General features: G+C 35.1%; 1 protein-coding gene across 1 annotated transcript; it reads left to right on the top strand.

The window, feature by feature from the left end:
• Window positions 1-11,090: 11,090 nt before the first annotated feature.
• LOC130746279 (transcription factor MTB1) lies at window positions 11,091-13,699 on the top strand. The gene has a single exon (XM_057598851.1). The coding sequence runs from the start codon at window positions 11,475-11,477 to the stop codon at window positions 13,380-13,382; it is 1,908 nt and encodes a 635-aa protein (XP_057454834.1). The 5' UTR covers window positions 11,091-11,474; the 3' UTR covers window positions 13,383-13,699.
• The last annotated feature ends 417 nt before the right edge of the window (window positions 13,700-14,116 follow it).

Raw genomic sequence — 14,116 nt, 5'->3', positions numbered from 1 at the left:
TAGTTGGATCGATGAGATCTAATCAAGTCAAACTTCTAATCAAGACAAATTACACTAATTAAGTTCAAGAAAATTGGATTGTCACTTACGTTTTCTAAAGAAATATGTAATTTGTAAGAGTTTTTTGTTGTTGTCAAAATCAATTGTTATGAGAAGGATATAGATACATTTTTCAGTAAAAAAACTCGTTATATTGTTTTTCAAGTGAATACAAAAACTGCAACAATATGTATCAAGTGAAACCAATTAAAAGAAAGGGAGAAGAGCAAATCTTAACATATCATTTCAATGAAATTTAATCATCAATTAAAATTATTCATACAATTTTAAAATAATCTACTCTTAATAATTTTCTTGGCGTAACAAAAAATCTCATTTAAAAAAAAACCAAAAAACTCAAACTTCAGAACAGAACGCCGTGCTGTACTGTAAGAGATAAATGATAAAAAAGTGATGTGATTGATTTATTTTATTCTCAATTGACGCTAAGATAAGTATGACATTAGTTTATTATATAACTTCCGTGTGAGGGGTTCTTTAAATTTTTCATGAGGATGATTTAACCACAGTCAGTGGACTAATTAGATCATTTGTATTGAAAATGATATAAAATTCTTTACCAATTGTCATAAATCTTATTCATCCATTTAGAATGTGATTAAATCACTCTCTTGTGCGATTAAGATAAATTAAATTCGTCATGTGAATATTTAAAAAGCTAATTAGGGGGACAATATACTGATTGAAAGAGAGACGGAAAGAAAAACTCACTACAACATTTTGGGTCTACAGCAACGCACAGAAACCGTGGCCTAATATCAAAAAACCGTAACATATAATTAGTCACATCATGAGTAACATATAATTAGTCACATCATGAAAGCAAAATGCATCAGTTCAACATATAGCCGTAACACAATATAGTGGGAGGAAAACAATGCAGAAAGGAATTACTAAGTGTCATGTGATGTAAGTTGAATGCAATAGAAGATCATTCTTATTCAGGAAATTCCATCGTATGTACGCAGATCAGTTTTTCACCGAATGGGGTGGTTAGATTCTTTTCTCTTAATTCCCCCGAACTAGTAGTTTTATGTATATTTCATTCTACAGAAAATGATATAAGTATAACTAAATTTAAGAACCAAAATGGATAGAATGAAATATTTCATGTCATGGAGAACAATAAGTCAATAATTAGAGAGAAAGAATCAGATACAAATATACAATCACTTAATGATCTTTTATTTCTTTAATACTGATGACAATGGATCAATTAAAAGCAATTAGAAAAGCTTGTTATTGTTGAGGTAAGCATACATCGTTTTCCATCTGTTCATCGGTCACCACTACCCCCTCTCTTAAAAAAGGAGCAACAATATGTTCAAAATTTTCTGGAAATCAAGCACACAATGAATTATCAATTATGAACTGGAAAGCATAAAAAGTGATATTGAGAATTGAGAGAATTGATGAATTGTTATTCAGTAAAGTGAAAATGAATTGGTAATTTACATCAATTGCAATCTTGTTTTAAATACACACTCTATTAGTGTTAAAACTACTGCTAACAAACTAATAACTAACTGAACTACCTCTAACAAACTAATAACAAACTAATCTAACTGCCTAACAAACTACTGTTAGTCTGTATTATGTGACACTCACAAAATGAAGCTTCACATGGTGAGCGCAATTACCAATTTACCACCAGATATTCCGAGAACATATGGCATCATTAAGCACCACAAGCTTGTAACTATATTGACATTAGCTCAGGAACGGATTGCATCTAAAATATAATATTAATGATGTATGTATTAGCTATCAGTTTCCTCCAATACAATTTTTTTTGTCTAAATAATCCAAACCATTCATGATAAGGAATCTCAATGCTCATCATGTAAGAAAATGAGAATGAGGGGAACAATGGGAAGCAAAAATGTCAAAGAAAAATCCATATAATATATAAACTGTTGAGTATTACTCCCTTCGTTCCTAAATATAAGACATATTCCAAAAAATTGCGCTTATTAAGAAAGCACTTAATGTGACTAATTAGTGTATTGATTTTTTAAAAATGCATACATTCTTCCCTTTTTACCCTTTGTCATTTTCTCTCACTAATAATCATTGCATTTATATCAAAAGTCATAGTTAGTTGGATTAGTAGTAATTAATGGTAGGTGGTAACTTTGGAATTGAAAACATACAATTAATGTGATGGGGTAAATATGGAAGAATACAAAACCTTTTGCTAGATTATTGTAAGAGGTCTTATATTTAGGAACATGAAAATTTTAAAACTAGGTCTTATAATTAGGAACGGAGGGAGTATAAAAGATGAGGCAAAATCCAATTAAGTTGTCATGAATCATGCTAACAAAGTGTAAACTGTGTAACTTTTCAATCAAGCAGTGAGATTCAGCACCCAACACTATTTGACTCTCAGATCAAAAGCAAATTTGTGGCCAAATATACATAAGTGATAGAAATTGAGTTTATTATCAGTGACAACAACATCTCACACGAAACTTGCATCTACTCTCGTCACAAAAACAACAACAATAAAAGTGAAAGAAGAAAAAGTTAGGGAACTCGATTTTACCTTGAGAAATATGAGTCAATAGAGAGATCTGAAGCTCAAGTGATTGAAGAAGAACAAGTGCGATTGAATTAAGGAGACTTTCGCGGTTGAAATCAGAGGGAGATTCGCGGTTGAGAAACCCTAACGAAGGGAGTTGCACGATTGAAGAGGGAGCTTCGCGATGCAGAGGGAGAAGATCGCGGTGCAGAGGGAGCTTTGCGCGCGAATGAGAAGAATGTGCTGGAGAGGGAGAAGATCGCGGTGGAGAGGGAGAAGATCGCGTGTGAGAAGAAGATCAGAATTTTTTTTTTCCGGTGAATGAGACCTTTTGGGATTTTTTATGTTATATTTTTGGTTATTAATTAGAATCGTGAGTAAACGGTTTTTTAATCTATTGGTATTAGAAAACGGTTTTCTTTGTGTAGCATAAAAATAGCGTAACAAAAACGTTCTCCTTGACTTTTGAGAACACTTATTCACATGTTGCAGATGAATGGTGTAATCTTTACATGACTCAAACAACATTATAAGAAAACTTTTTCTAATGTGCTCTAAGGCAACGCTTTTCCATCCGTAGCAATGAGAGGCGTTGCCGTAGGGCTAAAATGTTGTAGTGACTAGACAGTGCATCGTCACCCTCTTTAAAGGGTTTCTCCTTCTCTGGGGTGATTTTTTCTTATGGCTGGTACATCTTTTTTTCCTAAAATAAGTGGATTAATGTCTTCTACATTAAGTGAATTTATTATCTAAATAAGTGAGATTTTTCTCCTTTTTTAGTGTGAGTTCTTCTTTTTCCTAATTCCATCGTTGTGGCCACCATCGAAGTCTAATGCCTCCATCGCATGTCACTAGTGCTTGCAACTTCCAGCCACCTACTTTTGGTTGGGCTAGCTATCTCTTTTCATGGTTATTGCAAGACATTATCATATTAGTGTGTTTTCATAGAGCGTACAAACAGAGTTACATTACACTAGCTTATATCTTGTTAGGTAAAATGACCAAAATTGTTAAATGCAAGCGGGAGAGTTTGAGCATTTGACATACATTTGTATTTTATTTTTTTAGGTGTATGTATTTTTTTATTCTTTTGTTGTTTTCCGACTTCGTTGATGGTGTTCTTAGAGTCGGTAGGATCGACTACCCTCTTAGTTCAAGCTCCACAACCCTTGTGGTCCATAGTTGGGGACTACTATTCTGGGAGTCGGTAAGACCGTAAGACCGACCACACCCTTTGCCCGATTAATTACATACCCCCGACTAACGACTCGAGACCAATCTCGCATTCTGGTCTGACCGCGGCTTGGGCAACTAACGCTAGCTGGGGGTAGGATGTGAATCACCTCAACTATCCCATCCCTGACCCTAAAGCCCAGCCATAGGAGGCTAGGAGCGAGGCTCGAGGTCTAGCTATTGGTAACTAGGAACCCTTGGGTACAACAGAAGCTCCAAAGAGATCCAACAGTACGGAACCCCTTAGGATATAGGCACTTATGCCTCCACGTGGAGCTACACTAGCTTCTCGGCCAGGTATAAAAGACTCCTTCAACAGCAGCCAAGGTAGGTTTTTCTAACTCCAACACTTAGTGATTTTATGCCCCAAGCTCCTGAACTAACTTAGGCATTGAAGTGTCTTTGCAGGAACCCCTCTTGAAGTCAACCACACCGTTCGGATTCCACCCCACAGCCATCTCAGTCCCAGACACCTCCCCTACGCTCTCCTCAATCTGAATCTTCATCGTCTCCCTCTCGCCCTACCCCTTCCTGGGTAGTACTGGTCGGTTCCTTGATTATATAGGATTTATGTCAGATTTGTTCTAACTAATTAATTGTAACTAGTTCACCAGCTCCCTGCACTTTGTTATAAAGTAATGAGGGGTACAGCGCACCAAGCTTATACTGTTATTTTTTTTTTTACTGAAATAACTTGTTGAGAAGGTTGTAACTGGACTCAGTCCCACTTTTATTTGAATAATGATTCATAGACATCTAAATAGTAGAAACACCCCAAACACCCCTTTTTCCTGCGGATTTGGCCAAATAATACACTGAACTAACCACATAAATACATATGACTAACCATAAAGCACATAACCGTGTAAAGTTGAAATTCCTAAATTAGGGATTTGGCCAAATAATACACTGAACTAACTACCTAAATACACATGACTAACCATAAAGCACAGAACCGTGTAAAGTTGAAATTCCTAAATTAGGGATTTGGCCAAATAATACACTGAACTAACCACCTAAATACACATGACTAACCATAAAGCACAGAACCGTGTAAAATTGAATTTATGAATTTCAACTTAGCTTACACGGTTATGTGCTTTATGGTTAGTCATGTGTATTTAGGTGGTTAGTTCAGTGTATTATTTAGCCAAATCCGCAGGAAAATAGGGGTGTTTAAGGTGTTTCTACTATTTAGATGTCTATGAATCATTATTTCTTTTATTTTATACGTCACCCGACTTTTCAATATATTTATATTGATCTTAGAAAAGATAAAGTGATTATGTTCTCGTAGGATAACTTAAGTAGTAAGAGTTGAGAGCATATAAGTTGGGTAGATGAGATTCAGAGATCGATTCATGGCGAGTGTAATTTATTTTTTCGATGTAAAAAAAAATACAAAGTGATTAGTCACATGCAAACGAAAAGAAAGTATTATAACATGTTTGATTATTCATATGAAGTATGAATTGGCATGGCACCAACCAATTTGAAATATCCGGTTGAAACACGCTTTTAAAATGTAAGAAGCCTTTTTTTGCATGCGACAATGCATTTCAGTTAATTAATAATGTATACTCCTTTGTTCCTATACATGAATTTATTTTAGCTTATTATTTTAGATTAAGAAAAATAGTTACAACCAATAAATTTATAAACGAATTTATCTATTTTCTTAGATTATATTTAATTAATTTTTTTTAAGTTATTATTTTAAAATCACATTATCTCTTTTATATTAAATGTGAAGATAGTTTAAAAAAAAATAATAATGCTCTACTAACATTGTAAAGGTCTTATATTTAGGAATAATTTTATTTTTCATAAAAATAAATTTATGTATAAGAACGGAGAAGTAGGTTAGTCATATTCATTGAATTCAAATAATTTAATTTAAGAGTTCGTTTGGTATGTTATATAATACAAAGTTTGATAGTATTAAATTTGACAGTATTAGGTATGATATGATAAAGTCTAATAAAATTTAAATACTATACATTTTTTGGTTATACACTATTTATATATCTTTAAATTGATACAATCATATGATCGAGTAGGATAGGATTAGTCAATATATTAATTTTCTTTATCTGAATTTAAATTTGAATTTTTAAAATGACTCACGTAATACATGTGATTTTTTTTTGAAAGTGTGTTTTTTTTTTTGAAAGAGTGATTTTCTTACTACTACTAATTATTTTAAAATATAAATTACACTAGATTTATGACTATTCTGAGTAATGGGTATATGGAAATAATATCGTATTGAAGGCAAACAATTATGATGAGAAGGAGCCAAAAGTTGCATAGATGCACTTCACGTGCTCTTTCCGCCATAGGCCAACCTGGTTCACGTGAACTTCACGTGGTGTTCTCCTCGCCGGTCTCCTTCAGTTCTATCAAGATAGTGACACGTGGAAAGACATAAAGGAGAAAACGTTGAATGCGTGTGATGTGCGAAAACGTGTTTGTTTTGGGAGTAAAGGCATGATGGATGGGAGCCACCCAAAACGCGTGATGACAAATTGCTACTACCTTAACACTCTGTTTGGTAGAGAAGAGAGAATAGAAAAGAGAGAAGTTGAGTAGAGAGAAATAGGTGAGAAATATAGTAGATTTAAAGAGAAGAGAGATAGAGAAGAGAGAGACCCCAAACATAATGTAAATCAAGTCTTCACTCATCTCTCTTCAATCTCTCTTCAATTTGGAGAGACCAAAAAAGTGGTGGGACCCACCACTTTTTCTCCCCTCAATCTCCCTCCTCTCACCTACCAAACACACATACTTCCCCCTAACTCTCTCTTCTCCATCTCTCTCTATCCAAACCTCCCTCTACCAAACAAAGTGTAAAGGAGGATTAGTATCCACGTAATTATACATGTACGGTTTAAAGGAGCTTTCATTAATTCATTAATCAACACTAAAAGATGAAACATTTGAAGACAAAATAGGCAATAAATTCAAAGGATAATCTTCTAGCCTAATAAGTTCATTAAGGGAAAAGATTTTCTATCCAAATACTATTTATGTTCCCTATTATAAGACCTTTTTGTGAGACAATAAGGAATCTTATAATAACAAAAAAAAAAATAGAAGAGAAAAAACAGTAATTCTGAATAATGAAAAAATATAAGATGAATTCTTCAGTTTTGTCAGCCAAGCTCTATGTAGTAATAAGTAGTCATTTTCAAACTCAACAGTTATAAACACAATTTTAATCGCTAGTCGAAAAGCCCACCTGTAGTTGCATGTTTCAACAAGAAGGGGAGAATTAATTTTAGAAAAGCAATTTGTTGTTGCAAGAATTTGGCCCTTCTCATTGCGAGCCACAAACCTAAACCCGACACCATGCGATACCTTAAAAGATGCATCAAAGTTCACCTTGATTACTCCATGATTTGGTCGTTTCCGTCTCAATACTTGCTGTTGTGTCGTAGATTCTGTTGAGATAAGAGGCATTGTTATGAGGACTGCATTTGAGCCAACCTCTGGCACCAAGTTTACTTGCGCTTTAGCGATCACCGCATGGGTAGGAATCCAACACTCATCGAAGACTAATTTGTTTATATGATTCCAGATAGCCCAAGACAAGGAGGAAAATCGATATCACGTTCAAGGCCAAACTATGATCAATCTCCATCCAACTCAATACCTAATGCACAAACTTCACCGAAACCTAAAGGATACAATTTGAAAGGGAGGAAGCGAATCGGATAGTGCGGGAAGTCAGGCACGATAAGAAAAGATGGTCTACCGTTTATGGTTCCAGTAAGCACGATGGACAAGCTACATCAAACTAAATCTGTTTTGTAAGATGTCTTGACATGCCCTCCATACTAAATTCTTGCATTTTGGGAGTGCATCAACTTTCCAGTTCATCTACAAACATGTATACAAAGATGACACTTCTTATATCTTAAATCCATACGCAGTTGTAGCTCAATTTAACTGAGTTCTTACTACCTTTCTAAATTGTTCTTATTTAGAAGCATACGAATTTAATTAATTTTTATATTCACTTTACTTATTTTGTTTATTTTCCAAATGAATTTCTCTTTCATAATTAGCAACTTTTCAAAATCTTTTTCATGTGTAGGTAAATTTATAAAAATATTATTATAAACTACTCCCTCCGTTCCTTATTAACTGTTCACTTTGAAGAAATTTTTTTGTTCCTATATATCTGTCCACTTAGAGTTTCAAGAGAGCATTAATTGATGTTTTTCCAAGAAATACCCTTATAGAAACAATAAATGAAGAAAGATAAAATACATTCTAAAGGGTGATATAGGAAAACAAATAATGCTTTTATGAAAATCAACACAATTAATTGTTTTCCTTAATTTGTGTGAACTTTCTCTTTCTAGACAGATAAATAGGAACGGAGGGAGTAGTACTGACTCCGTGCCATTCACAAATGAAATAAAAGTAGTTTGTCGGCATACATACGATATTTTCATATTTTTTCTCTCGTTTTTCTTTTTTAAATACACGTATTTGCGTTTTTTTTCCCTTACTTTAGTTACATTCTAATTCGCAAAACCATTTTAATCTTCCACATGTACAAAAACATAAAATACAAATTTTTTTAGTTAATTTCCAAATCAATCCTTTAAAACTTTTTTCCCAAATTGGTGTACTCTTTTTCCTTGTTAGGTTTTTTCCCAAAGAGTTTTTCTAAGTAAGGTTTTAACGATGCTCCTTCTTGGGAATTCGCTAGAGGACATCCTGTGGTGAGTTTTGTGCACTTTTATGCACTTAGGTATGTCATGATCTATTCTTGTTTAGATTGTACTTTGCTCTTGCCTTGAGTTCATTTTGGCTCAAGCTATTATTTAATAATATTCATTTCGTTTTCAAAAAAAAAAATTCCAAATCAATACTTTAAAACTATTTGATATCAATTTTTTTATGGATTTGAATGTAAGAAAGTACATTAATTTTTTTATTTTATTATATAAAAAATAACCATAATTATTAAAAAAAACTCTGTTAGCTAACATTTTAATGGTAGAAAAGTCACAATTGACTTTTATTAATTATGCTAATAACATTAAAAACCATTAAATGTCACATTAATATTGTAGTTATTTTTCGAAAAAAGTCACAATTGACTTTTTGTTAATTATTCTAGTGTCATTAATAACTATTAAATGCAATATTAATACATTAATTATTTTTGAAAATATGTAATTATTTAATATTTAAATTACAAAAAAATAAAAAATATAAATATGACATCATCTACCTACTAATTATAGTATGAGAGAGAAGAGAGAAAACATATGAAGAAGAACATAAAATGAAGAAGCGACACTTGTCAAAATTGCCACTTTTTAGTTTCGGAAATATAGAATTGACTTTTAAAAAGCTATAAAAAACCTTGAAAAAGTAATTAGTAAATACAATCGGATGGAGTGATAAGAACCAGATATTTTTTCAATCTTTAATATTCCTTAAACACAAAATTTGGCCCGCCACTAATCGCCTCACATAAATTACTTTCTTTTGTCTCTTATTTGGAAAATTATGACAATCTTCTCTTATTTAAATTATGCTATATCTCTAGCCAATGTGGGACTTCTAACACACCCTTTCACGTCCAGGACTGAACAACTTGGAACGTGGGATCAACAACAAACGGGTGCCTCAAATATGGGAAGTCTCCACAACAAACAACAAATGGATCTAGGATAGACTCTGATACCATATTAGAAATTAGGGGGCCTATACTCAACCACAAAAGCTAGCTCAAGAATTGAGGTTTGTATTAGAAATTAGGGGGCCTATACTCAACCACAAAAGCTAGCTCAAGAGTTGAGGTTTGCACTACCCTTATAAAGGCTATCTATGCTCTATCTCTAGCCAATGTGGGACTTCTAACACACCCCCTCACGTCCAGGACTGAACAACCTGAAACGTGGGATCAACAACAACGGGTGGCCCAATAATGGGAGGTCTCCACAACAAACAACAAATGGATCTAGGATAGGCTCTGATACCATATTAGAAATTAGGGGGCCTATACTCAACCACAAAAGCTAGCTCAAGAGTTGAGGTTTGCACTACCTTTATAAAGGCTATCTATGCTCTATCTCTAGTCAATGTGGGACTTCTAACAGTTTGCACAACCCTTATAAAGACTATCTATACTCTATCTCTAACCAATGTAAGATTTCTAACATGACTGATACATTATTTTTTTTTTGAACGAAAACTGATTACTACATTATTGGTACACACAAATTTCCCACTTCTTAATATGAGTATATTTGTTTCAAAATATGTAAAATGACTTGCGACTTGCAAGAATTGGGAATGTTTGATTCGTTAATTATAAATCTTGAAAAGCCAATTAAAGACATTTCTTCCTTGTTTCCACTTCGCAAAACGAAATAAACCCCTGTTTTTTTGGTAAAGAGTCAACCAAGCGCTTGTTACCACCATCTTTAACATGCGCACACTAACTCCACTCACTCATCAATGATTCACGAGCCATAACTGTAACTCACGTGTGAGTTATTGTGTGCCACTATTTAGCACGAGCACCATAAATTCCTTAAACATGAAGCAAACTTTACATCAATTTTTTTTTATCCATAGAAAATGAGACATTTCCAAATAAAAATATTAAACATAAATTAAAAAACATATACAATCAAATATAATTTTCATGAATATAATAAAAGCACACATTAAATTAAGGATAAAATTTTAGTAAAAGAATTAAGTTATTCTTAATATTATTTTTTTCTAATTAATTTTATATTCCTAACTATTATAAATGGAAAAAACTATTTGATCAACCCTCCTACCGTTTAACGTGCTGATTCTGGTGGTAGATGATTAATTTTACGACCATATACCTGATAATCACTGAAATCTAATTAATTTCGTTAGAAAAAGTATTTAAGAGAAAAAGTTGAAAGATCTAAAGTAAATATTTGTGTATCCAAATGCAGCATTGACATGCATTGCTTGCTTGTCTTGAAATCTATCTATTTATAATACACACAAAGAAAATAAATAGCCCCTTGTTTTCCCTTCGTCTGTTTTCTTGTCATAAATTTCACACATGCTCATTCATTCAGAAACTGTGTTTAAAAAAAAAAAAACAATTTTTTAATTTATTTTTCATCTGTGTTTTATTTGCAGTAGCAGACTGGTAGATAGACATCAAAGGAGCAAACAAAAACATCCAAATAAAAGCATAATCGTTTTCATTCTACTACTACCTCACAACTTCCAACCAGGTACCCAACCCTAGTCAACTCTTAACCTTAGTTCCACAAACCATAGTTTGTTGTTCCTTTGCAGTTAGAACTCACAATTTCACAGTGTTGCACATAACCGCCATTCTTCACTTCTCTCTCTCTCTTCTCTTCTCTCTCATCTTTCAACCTGTTCTTATTCTCTGCAACCCTTCAATTCTCTGTTTTCCTCCATGTTTTTGTTCACAACATGGTAACCTCAGTTTGCTAAGAATGTCTGTTTTTCCTTCGTTGTCGCTTCAGTTTCGTGAATCTCATTTCGGGTTTCTGTTTTTCTGATTTTCCGGGGCGTGTTTCTTGGAACCCTAGTTCCTAAATTTGTGAGATCTGAGATTGGCGGTGTTGTGCTGAGTTTCGTTTGATTTGAGATTCTGGATTTGGAGATGAAGATTGAGGCGGGGTTAGGAGGAGGTGGGTTGTGGAATGAAGATGACATAGCCATGGGAACAGAGGTTCTAGGCGCAAACGCTTTTGCTTACTTGTTTGCCGGCTCGTTTTCGAATGAGAATCAGTTAATGACGATTGGGACTGGCGAGAATCTGCAGAACAAGCTTTCGGATCTCGTGGAGCGTCCCAATTTATCGAACTTCAGCTGGAACTATGCAATTTTCTGGCAAATTTCGCAGTCCAAACATGGGGATTGGGTTCTGGTTTGGGGAGATGGGTGTTGCAGGGAGCCGAGGGAGGGGGAAGAACGTGGAGGAGGAGGAATCAGAGGGGTTCTTCGTGTTGAAGATGAGAAGCAGCAGAGGGTGAGGAAGAGGGTGCTGCAGAAGCTTCACACAACGTTTGGGGGTTCAGATGAGGACAATTATGCTATTGGGTTGGACCGTGTCACCGACACGGAGATGTTCTTTCTTGCTTCCATGTATTTCTCTTTCCCTCGTGGGCATGGTGGTCCAGGTCAGTGTTTTGCATCCGGGAAGCATTCGTGGATCTCGGATGCATTGAAATCTAGTTCTGATTACTGTGTGAGGTCTTTCTTGGCAAAATCTGCTGGAATTCAAACTATTGTTTTAGTCCCTACTGATTTGGGTGTGTTGGAAATGGGTTCTGTGAGAGTGGTGGGAGAGAGCATTGAATTGTTGCAGGCTGTGAAATCTGTGTTTTCAGCACAATCATCACTCACCAGGGTGAAGTCAATTTCATCACTGGATTTGGTTGGTGAAAAGAGAGATGAGAGTGCCCCCTTTTCTAGTTTAGCAATTGGGGGTTGTAATGGTAATAAGAATAGTAGTAGTAGTATTCATGGCAATAATAATGGTCATTATCATAATAGAGTAGAGGGAATTGGAGTTCCTAAGATTTTTGGGCAGGATTTGAACTCTGTGACTGTGACTCCTTTCAGGGAGAAACTTGCTGTTAGGAAAATGGAAGAGAGGCCATGGGGTGGTCATCCTCCTCCCAATGGGAAAAGCATAGGTTTTCCCAATGGTGTTCATGGTACTAGTTGGGGAGCTGGTCAAAGTTTGTGGCAGCCTGGCTCTGCAGAGATATTTGCTCCTCCGAGGACCTCGAAAAGCAGTGTGCCGGAGCGAGCCAATGGCGGTGCAAGGCATGATTTTCTGCTTAATAACTTTCAACAGCAAAGGCAGGTGCAGATGCAAATTGATTTCTCAGGAGCCACATCAAGGCCTTCTGTGATTGCAGAATCAGAGCTTTCTGATGTTGAGGGCTCATGCAAGGAGGAGAAACCGGGTGCTGCCGATGACAGAAGGCCGAGGAAGCGGGGCAGGAAGCCGGCTAATGGAAGGGAAGAGCCCCTCAATCACGTGGAGGCCGAGAGGCAAAGGCGTGAGAAGCTGAACCAACGCTTCTACGCTTTACGAGCTGTTGTTCCCAACATCTCCAAGATGGACAAGGCATCTCTGCTGGGAGATGCTATTTCGTACATCAATGAGCTACAAGCAAAACTCAAGAACTTGGAGTCAGAGAGAGCAAGACTTGGAAGAACCTCTAGAGATGAATCAGTGTTGCAGAAGGCCAACCCAAGAGTTGAAAATCATCAGAATTTTGGAGCTCCTGATGTGGATATTCAAGCCACACAAGATGGGGTCACCGTAAAAGTGAGTTGCTCTGTTGATGTTCATCCTGTTTCAAGAATCATCCAGGCATTCAAAGAGGCAGAAATCAGTGTTGTAGAGTCGAATCTCACAGCTTCAAATGATACCGTCTTCCACACATTCGTAGTTAAATCCCAAGGCCCTGAGCAGCTGACAAAGGAGAAGTTGATTGCAGTGTTTTCCAGAGAATCCAACTCCTCGCCGCCATTATCATCATCGGTAGGATAGCCATGGGAAACGCAATTAACATAGTCCATAGGTATGATACTTAGAGAAGAAACCAAAAAATCTATTTCTTCCTCAGAAATTTTGTTATACAATAGATGATCATAAGAAGTATTAACCGTGTAGGGCATTCCATTTATGTTTGTTTATAGTATACACAGTTTATCATAAGAAGTATTATTCATGCTATGTCAAATTGTTTTGTTGTTTAGTTTAACCATTCTATCTTGGTCATAGAGACTCATAGGGTTTTCTTCTTTTCTCTCTGTATGCTACCAAGTTCTGTGCATAACAGTGAAATATTAGCTTATTTTTGTCCACTGCTTTTTCAATTGATCTCATTTCTTGGGATAAAGATACCCTCTTCTTTATCTATAATACTATTGTGAGTAATTCCAGATTTTCAATCCATTCTTATGTGGGGTACTTCATTACTTTGTACAAATATGTGATCTCTCTCATTCATTTTCCTACCATAAATGCATTTTCAGCTGCTATGGGAAGAAGACTAGTTTCTTATTTTCATCCTTAGATTTATTTGTGTATGTAATTACGTTTTCTATTGAATGGAGTAGTGCATCATGTTATTTTCCTTTCTGCATGCATATGCTGCATTTCTTTGTTTGGAATGTCCAGACTAGTCAGCAAACTTTTACTTATTAGTATAGATTCTTGGTCTTATTTTGATCATCTGCAGTAACTGTAAATGGATTCCTAGGTACTAACTATAGCGCATG

The sequence above is a fragment of the Lotus japonicus genome, chromosome 3 (assembly GCF_012489685.1).
Source record: "Lotus japonicus ecotype B-129 chromosome 3, LjGifu_v1.2".
NCBI classification, from domain to species: Eukaryota; Viridiplantae; Streptophyta; class Magnoliopsida; order Fabales; family Fabaceae; genus Lotus; species Lotus japonicus.
This window is presented reverse-complemented; position numbering and strand designations above follow the sequence as displayed.